This window comes from Plasmopara halstedii (genome assembly GCF_900000015.1).
Source record: "Plasmopara halstedii genome assembly, contig: Scaffold_291, whole genome shotgun sequence".
In the NCBI taxonomy this organism is placed as follows: domain Eukaryota; phylum Oomycota; class Peronosporomycetes; order Peronosporales; family Peronosporaceae; genus Plasmopara; species Plasmopara halstedii.
This window is the reverse complement of record NW_020187212.1, coordinates 128,442-144,076: the sequence shown is the minus strand read 5'-3', so window position 1 is coordinate 144,076 and position 15,635 is coordinate 128,442. Positions and strand designations below refer to the sequence as shown.

General features: G+C 45.9%; 5 protein-coding genes across 5 annotated transcripts in view; 1 reads left to right on the top strand and 4 right to left on the bottom strand.

Annotated features, from left to right (window-relative positions):
- The window catches only part of PHALS_05749 (eukaryotic translation initiation factor 4 gamma put), a gene marked incomplete at both ends in the record, with an annotated part of 3,247 nt that extends 313 nt beyond the window's left edge, over nucleotides 1-2,934 (bottom strand). The window contains 4 exons of the mRNA XM_024723043.1: nucleotides 41-1,379; nucleotides 1,451-2,571; nucleotides 2,633-2,757; nucleotides 2,838-2,934. Coding sequence (XP_024574059.1) covers nucleotides 41-1,379; nucleotides 1,451-2,571; nucleotides 2,633-2,757; nucleotides 2,838-2,934 — 2,682 coding nt within the window. The remainder of the gene's footprint in view (nucleotides 1-40; nucleotides 1,380-1,450; nucleotides 2,572-2,632; nucleotides 2,758-2,837) is intronic.
- A 181-nt stretch (nucleotides 2,935-3,115) lies between these two features.
- On the bottom strand, nucleotides 3,116-5,557 carry PHALS_05748 (mRNA splicing factor; the record flags this gene model as incomplete). The annotated part of the gene is made up of 9 exons (XM_024723042.1): nucleotides 3,116-3,250; nucleotides 3,365-3,478; nucleotides 3,559-3,663; nucleotides 3,722-3,817; nucleotides 3,886-4,015; nucleotides 4,087-4,280; nucleotides 4,340-4,446; nucleotides 4,502-4,794; nucleotides 4,932-5,557. The coding sequence occupies 9 exons, from the start codon at nucleotides 5,555-5,557 to the stop codon at nucleotides 3,116-3,118; spliced, it is 1,800 nt and encodes a 599-aa protein (XP_024574058.1).
- Nucleotides 5,558-5,744: 187 nt separating this feature from the next.
- PHALS_05747 (hypothetical protein L916_02939) lies at nucleotides 5,745-7,749 on the top strand (the record flags this gene model as incomplete). The annotated part of the gene is made up of 11 exons (XM_024723041.1): nucleotides 5,745-5,756; nucleotides 5,821-5,879; nucleotides 5,933-6,013; nucleotides 6,070-6,218; nucleotides 6,292-6,503; nucleotides 6,558-7,082; nucleotides 7,139-7,158; nucleotides 7,271-7,388; nucleotides 7,447-7,571; nucleotides 7,631-7,656; nucleotides 7,715-7,749. The coding sequence occupies 11 exons, from the start codon at nucleotides 5,745-5,747 to the stop codon at nucleotides 7,747-7,749; spliced, it is 1,362 nt and encodes a 453-aa protein (XP_024574057.1).
- Nucleotides 7,750-7,903: 154 nt separating this feature from the next.
- PHALS_05746 (malonyl-acyl carrier protein transacylase) lies at nucleotides 7,904-8,884 on the bottom strand (the record flags this gene model as incomplete). The annotated part of the gene is made up of 1 exon (XM_024723040.1): nucleotides 7,904-8,884. The coding sequence occupies one exon, from the start codon at nucleotides 8,882-8,884 to the stop codon at nucleotides 7,904-7,906; it is 981 nt and encodes a 326-aa protein (XP_024574056.1).
- A 156-nt stretch (nucleotides 8,885-9,040) lies between these two features.
- PHALS_05745 (KEKE-like motif-containing transcription regulator (Rlr1)/suppressor of sin4) lies at nucleotides 9,041-14,503 on the bottom strand (the record flags this gene model as incomplete). The annotated part of the gene is made up of 5 exons (XM_024723039.1): nucleotides 9,041-9,179; nucleotides 9,241-14,069; nucleotides 14,135-14,229; nucleotides 14,290-14,345; nucleotides 14,424-14,503. 5 exons carry the CDS (start codon nucleotides 14,501-14,503, stop codon nucleotides 9,041-9,043), a joined length of 5,199 nt encoding a protein of 1,732 aa, XP_024574055.1.
- Nucleotides 14,504-15,635: the final 1,132 nt, after the last annotated feature.

Here is a 15,635-nt window from a genome sequence, read left to right as displayed (position 1 = left end):
TCATGAAGCTGATACGAGATGACAGACGTTTGTCTTTCACCAGCTTATTCTCCAAATACTGAAAGTACAATGACATTGACCCCTCGGCTCCGTGTGTATCTAAGTCTTTTCCCATCGTGGTCAGCAGCTTAGCCAGAGACTCAATACTTTCTTCATCAGGAGGGTTGTCAGGATGAACGCAACCCAAATTTCCATCAGTGTTGGGACAAACATCCATCAGCTTCATTATGCATTCGTGCATGATGCGTTCCTGAAGCATTCCTTTCCGATATAGCTCACCAATAAAGCGAATATTTCCGAGCATACGTAACTTCATAATTAGACGCTTCTCCTCATAATCAGCTTCCATTTGCGGGCTAATTTTGCCTTCATCCTTGTCCTTTTTAAACCTAGTTTCTAGCTCTTCGTAAATGTTGTCCTTCTCGAACTCTTCTTGGCATGCGTTCAGCAGAATACGCTTAAAAGAACAAGTCTTGATTGCGACTCGGCTGGCGGCCTCGTGACTATTATGGGGGCCATCAAGCACTTGGTCATTTCCGAGATCGTCGAGATCTTGACCTGACCAGTAGAACCGAGACTTGTTCGGATCTTCTTCCACCCAAACCTTTATAAATTTGTGATTTCGCACTCGAACTTCACTAAGTTTCATGTTAGATGGAGCAGAAACTGGTTCAAATTCCTCGCTGTTGGCCGATTCTAATGCACTAGTTACGTCGTCAAAAGGGCCGACCACTTCCGAGTCTGCATCAGACATCGCCGTCCAATAGAACATTTTATCATCGTCATTTTGAACTATTTTTAAAAACGACCAAACTATCCAATTGGCTTCCAAATGGACACAAAGATCCGCGTACATATCGCAAAAATTGGGCTCATTCACTGCCTTGTCGAAAATAATTTTTATGACTGCCTGGAGCATTTCCAGGCTTTCCATGTTGATAGAAGTCAATTGTCCGGCTAGCCGACTGAATTTCTCACGAGTCATCTTGTTCATAATGCCATTCACATTTTTTTTCATTACCTCTAAAGTCGAGGCATTTTTCGTGGGAATCCATCGGTTCGCGGATCGGGTCAAAGGCTTAACAGGGCCTTCCAGAAGAGGCGGATCGGGAGGACCACCGCGCCCCCCACGGCCACCACGGCCCCCTCTCTCTCCTCGACCACGCTTTGGCAGATCCTGAGAACGAGCCCACTGGTTACCGCGGGACCCCCTTCCTGAACTACCCGGTTGTTTTTCGCCGCGTTCCCATCCAGCACTGTTGCGTCCACCCCTAGATCCACTGCGAGATACAGCTACTTCGCTGATTATATCCATAGTTGGCCAATCGGAATCCGGAGCAGCTGCAGCGGCAGGAACTTCTTTGTATTGCTCACGAAAGCTACAATATTATCAAGCAGAAAATGATAACGTGAATGGAGCTAAACCAAAATTCATCCGTTGAATACACACCTCATCATACACTCGAGTGTGTAAGTAATCTTGCCATTCACTATTTTTTGTGAAGCTATATTCACATCTTTTGTTTTCTCTATAGTCCTTGGAGTTGATGCGTCATCATTTACCTCGTCTTCAGTTTCCACAACCAGAGCCTTTTGTTGGAGTGCGTTCGGAGCGGCATCTTGTACAGAAACTTTCTTTTTGGGGGAAATAGTCGTCGGTTGCTTGCTCGAGACACTTTCCTGCTTTACAGCAGGCTTTAGTTTTGATTCTAAGCTGACATTACCAGATGAACGAGTAGTCGTGGTGGGAGTGGTGATTGTCGTCGATGAAACCTTAACAGGCGATTCGGTCTTGTGTTTGTCAATATCCATCGCAGCATCCTGGCAGTTAGACTTCTTAACAGCTTCCGATGACCCTAATTTTTTTACTCCAGCCTCATTGACTTCCTCATCAGGCTTTATTGCTCCTGTTAAAAGACTTTCAGCAGTCATCTTCACCGGAGAAAACATTTTAGGTGTATTAGAGGCTGAAGTCATCGAACCACTTCGTTTCGAGTCAGTTTCTGAAGTCTGTGAAGGAGGTGAAGCGGAAGAATCTACAGACGCGGACTCCTTTTTTGGAGTGCTTTGGGCTGGAGAGCAAGCATTGGGCACCATCGCTTTCGAGTCATCTGCCACTGAAGCAACAGTCGAACTGCCTCCAAGAACAATTGGTTTTCCCGTCTTTGGGTCAACAATATCGAGTCTCTTTCGCTCACGCTTAGGAGGTGGCTGATGTTGTGGAACTGACATGGGCATAGGCATTCCTGCCACACCCATACCTATATCCTGGATAGGAGGCATCCCATACATGGGTGGACCTCCCATGTACTGACCTGGACCCATCATGTATGGCGGTGGAATTTGCATTTGAGGTGGATAGTATCCTTGTGCAGTTGTATTCATTGCACCTCTCGGCATATACTGTTGCTGGTGATGCATGGCGCCTCGTGGAGGACGCATACGTGACTGTTGATGATGATGGTGACCACCAGGAGGCCCGCGCATTTGTTGTGGGATAACAGGTCGGGGTTCATTATTCATAATTGGACTATGACCGTACCCCATTGTGCCATGATAAGGTCTTGCTGTCTATAACAAGTAGAAAAATGAGAATGAGGCCAAAAGATCAGGAAAAAGTCAAATAACGCACATGTTGCAGGCTAAAGCCTCCATTCTGCTTAAAAACTGGCGCATTAATGTCCATTCCGTCAGCTCCAGGTGATGGCATTTGTGAGTGCGCATCAAGATGCTGTTGGACACCTTTGGGTCTATACTCTGTAGGAAGTCACATACGGCAGTTGCATTGAGTCAGTAAAAATTTCAGAATTCGTTAAAGCAGATATAAATATTCAGACCAAGGTGGTGCGGGTTACCACGAGGGTGTGGCGCACCGCCAGTGGGGCCGTAGCCGCCGCGGCCGCCAGAGTTGGAACTGATATGTTGCGACTTCATGCTTCCATCAACTTCTCCCTAAAGCTCTCCCCTTATCGCGGGTGAAGGGGGACTGAAATATTGTGTGAGCCAAACGGGCCAGCCAGCCAACGGGTTAATGTAACGCTGATGTGGCGCAAATTTATTGAAGTTTTTGTATGAAAATCACTATTAGTTCATCAACCTACACTACATTTGTAGATCATTTCCTAAAAAATGCAGCAGCAATTGCCGCATTTGTTCGCTCCTCCTCTTGCCGGCGATGCAGCTGTGCAAGAGATGCAGGCAGCGATGATAATGATGAAGACGTCGTATAAGTTTCACCATGAATGGAAAGCTGCGTGAAACAGCAAAAAACGTCTCAGTAACCACTAACCTTCACATTGTAGCATACTGAAATTTCTTGTCAAAAACAGTACAAACATCGTTTGCACCGCCATAACGCAATTACCTCGTTTTCGGGTACTATCACAGGAGATAACTCATCCAATCCGAGCTCTGCATCTGAATTCCAGTGAAATCGACTGGCAAGTAGATGTCTCAATACAGGAGCTTTTTGTCGAAGCTTATTCGATCATAATCAATACCAAGAAGACATTCTTAGTATTCATAACTTCAAGTAAAATGTAGGATTTCTTTTCTTACCTGTGGTGGAGTGTCGTTGTCTTCAATCAGCTCTAGCAGAGATACTAAGCAAGGACTCAAAAAGTTTTTGGAAGACAATTCGTCCTGGAAAAAATCCTCAGGAATCTGTATACAGGGACAGCCATATTAGCGAGCTCGCGTCTTGAATTGTAAATTGAAGTACCTGCTCCAACTGTGTCATCAATAGCTTCATAAAAGCCAGAAATAGTGGCACATACGACGAGAGTGCTTGCTCGCACGAACACATCATTGCAATGAACTGAAGTCGAACGAGAAGATCACACAAATTACTTATTTTCCCTACCACAATTTAAACAGCAATCTTACCTGCTTCCATTGTTCTAGTGCAGCAAAAGATGATAGCTGCAAAAATATCAGAAATGCCACTTGAAGCTCGCCAATGACCTCCTTCCAGTCGCCATTAAATGCCTCTTCTATTAGTTCTTCAAGCCTCTCACTACATTTGATCCAGCACGTGTCAACAAAAGCAAAAATGCAGCACTACTTAGCAATTTTTGTGTATTCTACCTTCGATCGAAATAATATGTTGTCCTTGCCTCTGCTGTCAAATCCTGTCGTGTCCTCTGCAGCGGTGTAAATCGCACTGTTCTAGGAAAGTCAGGAAAGTAGGGTATTACTCCGTCCTGCGTTTCGCAAGAAAATCGCACATCTTCAACTGCATGTCCGGGTAAAAGTATGACTCCAAATTCTACACCACAGCGCTGCAATATGTTCAAATCAAAACTAGCTATAGATATCCGCAATTTAATCTAATCGAAACCTGCAGCACCGAGGCGGAAATGTAGTTCGAAAGTCGATGCCATGTCTTTAAATGCTGTTTTGGGTATGGGCCAAGTCCACTATCCAACTGAAATGTCAGCACAGCTCCTGCAATACGCATCTGTTAGCGAATGCAGAGCCCACTTATACACACCGTACATACTTTCTAGATTTTCAACGTTAAGTTCTCGTTGTGGCGACCCCAGCTCTTCCTTTTCCACACTCCACTCCCGTACAATCACCTGAGAATGACGTTCTATGTTGACAAAAAAGCCTTGACGAATGCCATGTTCTTGCTCGCGAGAACGAAAAACTACGAAGTGGATTCCTAATGGGAGAAACTTGACGCCTAAGAACTTGGAACCAGTACGAAAAACTTCGTAATCTATGCCAAACTCGGTTGCCGGTGGGACGTTAAGACACACAAGAAAGCCACCAATGGTAGCTTTATTCGTGCTACCTGATGTATTGTGTGTATTTTTCTCAGCGCCGCAGAGAGCTCGAGTGAACAGATCTGCGTAATTGTCTTTGGTAGTCCCAACCATGCTCAAGTATTGAACACCAATTAAAGAAATATTTGCTTATCAAATTACATCATAAAAGCTAAGGTGGTAAAGCTGAAGCAATACATAACAACTAATGACGCCTCAAGATTTATGGCTTCCGAAGTTGCGAGAGGAGAAGACGTTTGATCGACTTTAGGTTCAGAAGAGATGCGAGGCTGAAATTCAGTGACAATTATGTCGTCGAGTGAGCCACTGTTGCTGATACCCTCGCTGATAGCTGACGGAATAGCTGAAGTCGATGAGGACGTGTCGCTTGAGGCAACAAAGTTTTGGTCTGCCTCATCACTGCATGTCATAGCAGCAAGTTGTTCACTTGTAAAAGAATTCGGAACACCTGGGTGAGTCGGCAAAGAAGAGATCGAGCTACCGGTTGAAGGGGTCCAGGTGCAGCATGGATCACCCAATTCTTGACCATTCGTTGCACCATCTCCATCCGAGTCCTCCTCGCACAATTCTTTAATCCACTCATGGCCAGCATTACTAAAAGCCTTACCAAAGGAATTTGTCACTCCTCCACCCGCAGGATTTACGTGGCCCAATGCAGCAACGCCCATCACCTTGTCGCCATTCGGAATCAAAGCAACAAATGACGGACGACCTTCAGATTGCACAAGCAACGATGACAAAATACAGAGATGCCAAGTTAGTTTCATCATTCAAGTTGAACTCTTAGATCCGGGAGTCACAGTTGAATTGAGAAAGTGAACGAGGAAGACAGCATAAATTTGCGGGGCATTTCAATGTTACTCATATAAAGCCGTCAATCTAGGTTACGACAGTGACTAATTTAGCCATTTGATCGAGTGTGACCAGTCGCGAACTTTTCTGCACCTTGTGGTCATGGCATCCTGGGTAGGGCGATGGATGGAACGGCTATAGTCTAAGGTTTTCACTGATGCGTACGCTATTCTACTAGCTGATGAAAAACGTGAAGGACGGTTCCCTCTTGAAGGGCGTAAAAGACGGTTCCCGGCGGTGCGAGGCTCCCGTCTTTTTCATGACTCGAAACTGATGGGTTGTTTCATTAGATTGAAAGACGAATTCGCTCGTTCGATTGGAGGAGGAGCAGATGACAGCGTCGATCCAGTGCTTGAGTACCGCACGTTTAGGTATGGGAGGATGTTTTACACAGTCTTAAAGCCTTTACGTAGCAATATCTCTGCAGATTCAATCGCTACAATGATCGGCTGGAAGACCTTTCCAAAGCAATGACGCAATATAGCAACGCGATGCGCACATATGCTCAGGCCACGTCTCATTTGATGCATGCGTTTTCCGCTTTCTTTGAGTCACAGATGCAGAATGCGCAAGATGGTATATGCAATACAAACTTATTTATTCTTCGCAACTGCATCGGAAGTCTTATCAGTTCTCATCGTTGTGGCAGCCGTGTCTTCATGTGAAAATGGTGACCAACTTTCGAAGATTCAACCTTTAGCTCAAAGTTCTCTTCGTGTAGAGGAGATTCAGCAGTCGCTAAAAGAAAACGTGTTTGATGTGGCCCAATCTCTCCAGTTCCAGGCAGTAATGCAACCGATGCAAGAATTACGTTCTACAAATGCCGCTCTGAATCTGCAACTCCGAGCTCTGAAACAAAAGGTTTGATTTTGCGGGGCTTAATGCTTGCGTTTGCATCGTCTAATTTTCTTGCAGATCAGCGACTATGATTCAGCCCAGCGCAACGCCGAAGCCCAGCGCAAAAGCCCGCCTGACTATGAAAAAGCGCAGCAAAAGGTAGTGGCAGCGGCCGCTTCTCTTGCTTCAATTGCACAAAGTGTCGATGCAGATTTAAGTGTGATTGAGGCTCGACGAGACTCGACTCTGAAAAATGAGCTGCTCACAGTCGTTGCCACTCAAGTAAACTTTGTTTGTATGATTTATACGTCGTTTCTGACATTGTCATTTCCAACTTCACAGATCTTTGTTCATGCCCGCGCTAACGAACATTTTCAGCAATTAGTGCCACTTTTACCTGGCGTGGTCAAACCATTAGTCCTGCTACTCGCTGAGTCTGCGCGTCGTCGCCAGCCTGTCAATCCAATTACGTCGGACATAATGGGCGTGATTTCCTATTGTGGTAAATTTTCACGAGGCACGTTAAATGAACCGCTCAACAGCCATCGAGCCGCATTCTTAGACGTTGCTGCTGTGCACCCGATAACAATCGGTCCTTTCAAGGTAGAAAGCGTCTGACTATCACTAATTTGCCACTTACTGACCTCTTGATTGTGTAGGAGATGCACTTTGGAGAGAAGTTGGCAGCTGGTACATATAGCACCTAGATTAGTGAGTAAATTACAAGTATAAGTGCTCAAAATATTTTCTTTTGATCCAATCAATAGTACCTCTTCAATTGTCAGGTGCAGACGCCACGAGATGAAGCCAATAATGAACCGCTGGGTGTACCCGCTGGGCAATCGCTTCTTCGCCAGCCACACCAAGCCTCGAGTGCATATGCCAGAGACTCCTATGCTCAGCAACAATGTGCGCCCTATTATCCCTATATCTCTAGTTGCAGTTGCCTTATAGCTTTTATCTTAAGGGCACACACCGCTTCGAGCGCAAGGGCTGGGAATACTCAGCCTACATGGGAATGTTGGGTGGACCCATTATTCTCTACCTTGGTCTCAGCAATGTCCCGGAAACGGACTCGGAGTTTTTTGCTAGGTATGGATAAAAATTCTTGTTAGGAGCGGTGATGGTGCTCACGTTATATCTCAATACAGAGAGGAGGTGCTGGCTAAGCGTGCAGGTACGTTGTTATATGTGTGGCGATTAGTAATAGCACTAATTTGCGCTTCTGCTGTCAGCTCAACGAAGCCTGGGTACAACCGCTTCTGAATAAGGAGTTTAAATCGTATATTGATGGAGCATTTTTAGTGCTCATTACATGCTATATGCTGGTAATTGGAAGTAAGACAAGAGACTGGAAAGCAAGAGAGGAAAACACCCATAAGTATAGTTTTCAGCCTACCTGAAAGAAACTGAAGTAAAACTGCTCATTGCTGCGATGTCTTTAAAAACGCTTTGATGTCGTCGGTGGTACCACAGCTGGTGGTCGTCACGTCGCCTTTGCCCAAGTGTTGTCGGATTAGGCCAGTAAGCACGCCGCCTACGCCCAATTCCAAAAATTCATTTACTCCCTTCGCCACGCAATAATCGATGCTATCACTCCAGCGAACGGCATGCACTACCTGCTTCTTCAATACTTCAGCAATCTCATCAGGTGACTTCGTCGTCGCCCTCCCTTCGACGTTCCACACTACAGGCACCTTCGGTTTATGTAATTTATTGTCGGATAGTAATTGCTTAAGCTGCTCGTGCAGCTCTAATTTAGCAGGTTCCATCAGTGCGCAGTGAAACGGAGCACTAACATTTAGCAACACAGCACGTCGTGCTTTCTCGGTGGCTTTGGCTTGAGCAATGGCAACCTTCACAGTCCGAGCATCACCACTAATAACTGTCTGCTTGATCGAATTGTAATTGGCCACTTGACAGACTTTTCCCGTCTGTAATGCAGCCTCGTGACAAAGCGTCTCAGCATCCTTGGGACACACAGGTTGCAGAGCAGCCATAGCGCCTACGCCTGGAGCTACAGCTCGCTGCATTGCCAATCCACGAAAATAAACAAGATGAGCAGCATCTGCAAATTTGATGGCTTCACCTGCCACCAGCGCTGAATATTCGCCTAGTGAATGACCCAGAGTGAAGCGAATTGATGGTAGCTCCACTTCGTGCTGCAAAACACGTAGTACCGCCATAGACATTGACAGCAGCGCCGGCTGAGCGACATGGGTGGACGTGAGCTCATCATTCGGACCTTCCGTCATTCGGCGCTTTAAATTGAGGCCCGTGGCCTCACTGGCCTCCTCCAGCACGTCGCCAACAATACGAGGCCAATCGGCTAGCAAGTCCTTGCACATACCTACGCGTTGACTACCTTGGCCAGGAAATACGAGCGCCAAACGTCGCGGTGTCATATTTAGAGATGATTCTTAAGGTCTTAGCTATGTGCATGAGACAGCAAATAATCTGCTAAAGAGCTTTACTAATGCCACCACATGGCTCAAATCTTGAAGGACATATTTTCGCTGGATACTTTTTTGCTGCTGGTAAAGGCATCTTTATTTTTCAGTCTACCTGCGGCCTCCTCTGTTCTCATTGCGATCTCGCCGACGGCCTGCATTGTTTCCAACATTAATCCGATCGTCTTGGCTACCACGTCTGTCAATATTGCCATTGTTGCGGCCATTACGGTCCTGTTGCCGTCCACGCCTATAATCATAAGCCCCATTACCATACAATCTTAATGTCGTCTCAAAGGGAAATCACTCACATGTGGTCGCGCTGGAGTTGGTTCCCTTTGTTGCCATCGCCTACTCCGCCTTTGTTCCTGCGCTTACGTTTTTCATCCTGTCCGTACTTTGAGTCACCTCCACCACCAACGCCCTTGCTACTTCCTCCATCACGACGCCTCTTTCCGTCTAGGGCATTCGCAGTGGGTATCTCGCTCTTATCCACAAGCTCGCGCTCGCGCTCGCGCTTGCGGGACGAGGACACGAGCGACACGATCTTCTTTGTTGTTTCCGGATCCGAAGGCAAGACTATATCAGTCGTGGCTGCCGTCGTCGTTGCGGGAAGCGGAGGCCGCGTGCGATCTCGTGCGACTGGCCACATTCGCTCTCCGGATTGCTGCTGCTCCTTAGCTTTTGCTTCCTTCCCCGCCGTCAACTGACGGCGCAGAGCAGCTTCCATTTGTTCAGACTGTCTGGCACTTCTATGACCAGCTTCGAGAGCAGAATATTCATTCTCACGCTCTATCCTCACTCCCCGGTTCATTGTGCCAGGCTCACATTCTCGATCTGGCTTTGGTGACAAAGCAACATTTTGAGTTTCATCAATTCGTACCGGGCTTGGCTTAAATGTTTCAGATTTTCTATACAAATCAATCGGCTCGCTCTCTTCCCGTGCGCTCATTACGTCACGCGCTCTCGTTTTAGATTCCTGACTGCGATTACGATCATTATGAAGTAAGGTTATGTCTCGGCTTCGACGATCGACGTCTCCTCTTTCTGTACGATGGAATTGTCCTATCTCGACCTCACGCTCACGCGAAGTACGAAGGTTATCATTCGTATTCTCAGGGTCATGCATTCGTTCGCCTGATCGACTCCGACGAGCTCCGGTAGAGTTCTCACGTATACCTCGGGGCGCGGAACGGCCGCGTTCGTTCAACTCATTGGTGCGACTGTCCATAGAGCCACTATGACCACCAATGGCAGGCAAAGAATCGCGGTGGTCATGTTGACCGCGTCTTTCTTCACTTAAACGAGAATATTCTGTGGGTCTATTGGGGCGATCTTCAGGCTCTTGACGTTCTAAACGAGTGGAGCGGTCATGTGCATCATCTGTTGAATTTATCCGCGCGCTTATATTACTACGACTGCGATCGTTACCACGCGTATCTCGTTGCTTTAACCGTGAAGACACGGCAACAGAACTCTCGCTGCTACTATTGCTTTTTCCCAGCACAATCTCACCACTTTCCACTTCTTGGCTTTCCACAAAATTGCTTGCTGTTTTGATTGAGCTCTCGCGCTTATCATCACTCTTCCTAACACCTACGTCATCATCTTTCTTTTTGCTCTCAACCACAGACTCCAAAATAATTCTTTTCTCGTTGCCCGATGCGACAGCTATAGTTGATTTTGATGGAACAATACGAGTACGCAATAATCTGTCGTCAATTAGTGATATTTTTCGCTTTGTCAGTAGAGCAAAATATCGTTTCGCCATGATCTTGATGTCTTCTCGTTCCTCATTCGTCAGAGTTTCCACAATGCCAAGAATCACATCAGCTGTTCCACGACCCGCTGGAAACACATCTATAAGCTTTGTAAGAACTACCAGCGAGTTACGGATCTGCATGTACTCGCCACTCGAGAGAGCTGTGGTGTATACAAGCTCGAGCTGCTGGTGCCAGTGAGCATAGGCCGTCTTAAATTGGCGATGGGCAAGGAATTTATTGTCATCATTTAAATCCAGGCTCATACCAATCTTCCCGTGGATCGCTTCATCATCATACGTCGCCCCGTTTTGATACCAACGCAAAACGAATCCCAGCGTTTCTTTCATGAAGAAACCAAAATTACTTGCCTCGCGCTCGGTAGCGCAAAGTACAATCGCCGACACTTTTATATTGACTTTGTGAATGTACTGCAGTGTGCTCATCTGCGGCGTGGATAAAGTGTGTAAGCGCTCCATAAACTTGGCAGCAAAAAGCGCGTCCTCGGGTGACATGAGGGAACGAGGTATCACACACTTCTGCAGTAACTCGTCAAGCGCAGTTTTACGGTCGTTGGGCTCGTCAGTAAAGAACTTGCCCTTCATGTTCTCAAGTCGCTCGTACACGCGTTTTCGGTGCGCCACCTGGTCTTTCTGTTCCGTTGTGAGCACGTCGATCATCTGCGTCATCTTTTCTTTCAGCTTCTTTCGTTCGCTGGCACCAAGAGATGCATTTGCTCCCGAAGTGACTGAGTTACGTAGACGAAGTATCTCTGATTCATACTGCTGAAACGGGACATGTATATCATAGAGCTTGAGCCCCCAGAACGTCGCGTATACTTCAGGAGTTAGTCCTGTAAACGGGTCTCCGGATTTGTAGTCAGGATTATTGTGGACGTTTAAAGCTTGTCTAACATCGTCTAGGAAATCTTGGTTGTACATGAACCATCTTTGTTCGTCAGAAGATGCTCCGTTAAGTATTTCTTCATTAATGGGTGCTTTATCATTGGTCGTGCTCGAGCCACCTGTAGCATGCACACTTCGCGGAGCTGTTCGCAGTAATGGATCGTCGCTGCGCATCGCTGGACGACAAAGAGCCATAGCCAACTCTGGCTGAACATTGTAATCGCAAACTAGCGTCGTGACTGATGGAAGCATTTTTCGATATACTATCGGGTCAACAACTCCGCCAAGAAATTGCAAAAGCTGGCTGAAAGTGAGCTGACACATATCAAATATACGACCAAGCAGCTTCAAATGTGGCAACTCTTGGTTTTCATGATACTCGATACGGCTGCGCATTTGACAAATGAGAATACACAGCGGCAAAGCTATGTTTCGTTTGATAAGAGCATCGCGCAACTTTGGGATGGCACGGCGGTTCTGAAATTTTGGATCCGTAGGCTCGAACCACAAATGTGGGCCACCGGCTTGCGCTTCCAATTGACTCTCCGAGATATCCTCTAAGCTCAGACATGATCCCATTTTTGTGAGTAGTTCGCTTAGCACGATAAGATCTACAGACGCCCAGCTTAGCAGACGCTGGATTAGATATTGCAGCAATCCTGAGAGCTCCACGTTCGGATACTTGCGATAAAAGCTTCCGGAGAAGTTTGCTAGCGAGGAAAGCCACAAAGAGACGTGGGTCCCATCCGCTTTCATTGATTTCTGCGGTCGTGCTAACTCACTTACTAGAACAAATGAAAGCACGTCCATCCCTAATGGCGTCACAAACTTGAAAGAATCTACGACGGGCTGAATCAGATTGTCATATGACTGGATCTGGCGTAGCATTGTGCGGAAAACAATCAAAGGATTTGAGTGTGCTACGTGAGTCAGACTGCGAGCCGACAGCTTTGCTCGGTCAGCTGTAAGTCGTCGCATGACGCCACGAGTGCTCTGCACTACCTCCGCCTCTTTTAAGCGCAGTTGTGGATGCTTGTCGTAAGCTTCAAACCACCGCAGATACATGCGGTAGCGCTCTTCACATGGTAAGCATTTCAGCAAATCCCAAATGAGAAATGACGTGCTTGGGTTGCATTCTTGTAATGACATCGCAGGAAGAAAAGTATTGACCAGCAATGACTTAACCTTGCCGGCAAGATCATTATCAATTGTGGTATCTGAAGTAGTCATTTTCTTGGTCTGTTCATCAGCTAATTTACCAGCAATTCTGAGTAGCTTAACGAAAAGAAATTGGTCACAATAAAGTTGCGGTCCAATCATTTCAACGATAGGAAAAACCTCCGTAACACAGTCTTCTAGCGTTGCAACACGTCGTATGTAGCCGTTGATAGAACTTGACTGAGCTGTAATGTCGGTATCTTCAAGTGCATCGTCCATACCACTAACAAGCCGCAAAGTACGATATGATAATAAATCGTACACGTTCTCGATCATCACATTTACAACAGCGCAAAGCTCTCTGGTTAAGGGCGTATATGTAAGCGGGTTCACACCGCGCTTTTGAAACCACGTAATCATTTCAAAAGCTCGTTCCCGCGCGCCAATCTCTAAGAGACCGACAATCACCCCATACACCTGGTAATGCTCTGCTTCCTTCTTGCGCTCCATTGCTAATACTACTTCATCATCACCATCTGGCTGGACAGTATCTTTTTTAGCAGCGAGACTCACCTGGCCAAAGGATCTTGCTTTTTTGATAATCTCTTTCTCGTGTTCCAACGAAGCTTTCAAAATTGCCTCTCGAGACGGTGCCAAGTGTGGCAAGATATCATCCAAGTCAAGAAGTCGTTTATTCAAAAGAATTGCGGCTAGACGATAAAGCGATCGGGGCGTTGTGAGACGTTCCTCAGTAGGAAGCTCGCGTTTGTAAAATTGAAATTTAAAGCCGATGATATGCGGCAAGCTTTCTCGCTTGAAAATATCCAGAAGCTGTGCAAAGCAGTCGTTTCTTGGGTGCATTTCATATGCATCTAACACTAAGTCCAAAACACGATTCGCGTCTAGATCAAAATATCCGATTAGTGCCATCAAATCGGTTTTTGTTGCCTCGAGCTGGCTTTTAGTAACTCCTGTGTGTAATAAGCATAAAACTTTCGAGAATCCCTCTGACTCCTCACGCAGCAAATTGTACTTGGTCTGTGTATAGAGCGTCTTTGTATTTATTCGTATCATTCTTTTAGCTTGAACTTGCGGCTCGGGTGCCAGGTCGGCGTCATGCAGCAAATCAAATTCAAGCAAACTTTTTAAATTCAGTAACGACACAATCTCTTCGTCTGCAATGGCTTTTACCAGTGCACATAAATGACGCCACTCTCTTGATGTGTGGCCTCCATGGCCACGCTCGCTAACCTCCACTTCATTACCAATGACCCATAACAGATCCGTCAGTAGGTCACATGCCTTTGGGTATCTCGCCTGCATATAATTAATCAAGCAAGACATAATAACAGCATTTGGTATGAACGTAACTCTCTGCGTACCAGATTGGCTTCTTTGAATAATCCAACAATCTCTTGTTTTGTAAGTTTAGCATGCAGAACGATCCACACGAGCTCATACAGCAATCGCGGAAGGTCTGGCAAATTTTTTATAAGCTAATGCGTCCGTTTTTGATAAGTTTGATTGTAAAAAGCACCTGAGCTCGTCTCACGACCTGCAAATTCGCCTAAGGTAGACAACAACCGCGCCAATCTTTGAAGAGCAAAACATCGAAGGCGTCAGTTAGGCAGCAATGCAAAAAGCGACGGCGCGATTGAAAGCTTTACTTACATGTCAGACCGTCCGCTTTCGGTCCAATACCGTAAGATTCGCTCGCCGATCAGCACCACACCATTGCAGCTGTGCTCCATCCTGTATATATGATAAATTTACGGTGAATACTGTGTAGAGGGGGATTACTTGAGCTACTTTTGGAAACTGCGAGAGATAATATTAGCTCGGCTAATAAGATTTGCGCGGAAGACGCTGGGTTACGGAGTTGAAATAGTTTCGATCGTCATCGCGAACAGCTACGAAATGACCGCCTGATAGCAAAGCTTATAATAGCGTAAACTCAGGTGTACCGGAAGGTGACGGGACAAAAAAAATAATGGAGTCTCCTACCCTGTTTTAAGAAAATCGTGGACGACAGTAATGGACTTCACTCACACGAAGTACTTGAATGTTCCCTGGCTCTGGCATCCGCTGAATACCCCTTAAAGACATATTTGTGTACACGTTGGCATTTTCAAAGCATTTAAAGTCAAACAAGTCAGCTGAAGACATGTCATTTTGGATCGCGAAGAACGACCGCATTTATTGTCTGAGTTGTTGTGAAGAGACAGGATTCTCTATTACTCCTTCGCAACCCGATGGTACAATTTATGATTCGAATATGCCAAGAACTCGAGAACTCTCATTATCTTATACGAGCACATATTGTTATTTAAAAAATGCGCTCAGGAATAAGATCTTTATGAAAAGCCTACGCTTACAATGACGGCGATAGCACATCCTGAAAGCATATTGAAGTATATTGGAGTTTCTTTCAGCTTGATCATCCTCGATATGTTGTGTTTAAAAAAATTTAACGTCATATCTTCATAGTGCAAGCGATGGTTCACTAGGCTGGGGTGGTGCCAACAGAAGTGATTTTGAAGTATACAAACGTTGTGCTTATGCAGGCGCATCATTTTTGAAACTTACCAGACGCATCAGATTGACGCAGCGGCAATGATTACTGGAGAAAAAAATATGGAAAAGAAAAATGATATAATCAGCAAAGGCAAGATGGATAGCGGTCTAAACTGGAATAGCGAATGACACAGATTGCTGCGCGCAGCACGGTGGCGCTTATACATCAAGTAGTTTGTCCGTGTAACGTACAGACTCGCTTAAATGGTTTTGTTATTGTGTGATGTTGATTTGTACTAAAACCTTTTTCACATACAAATATATGTGACGCGAATATGGTTTCTAATTGGCTCAGTTGAAAGTTTGTCG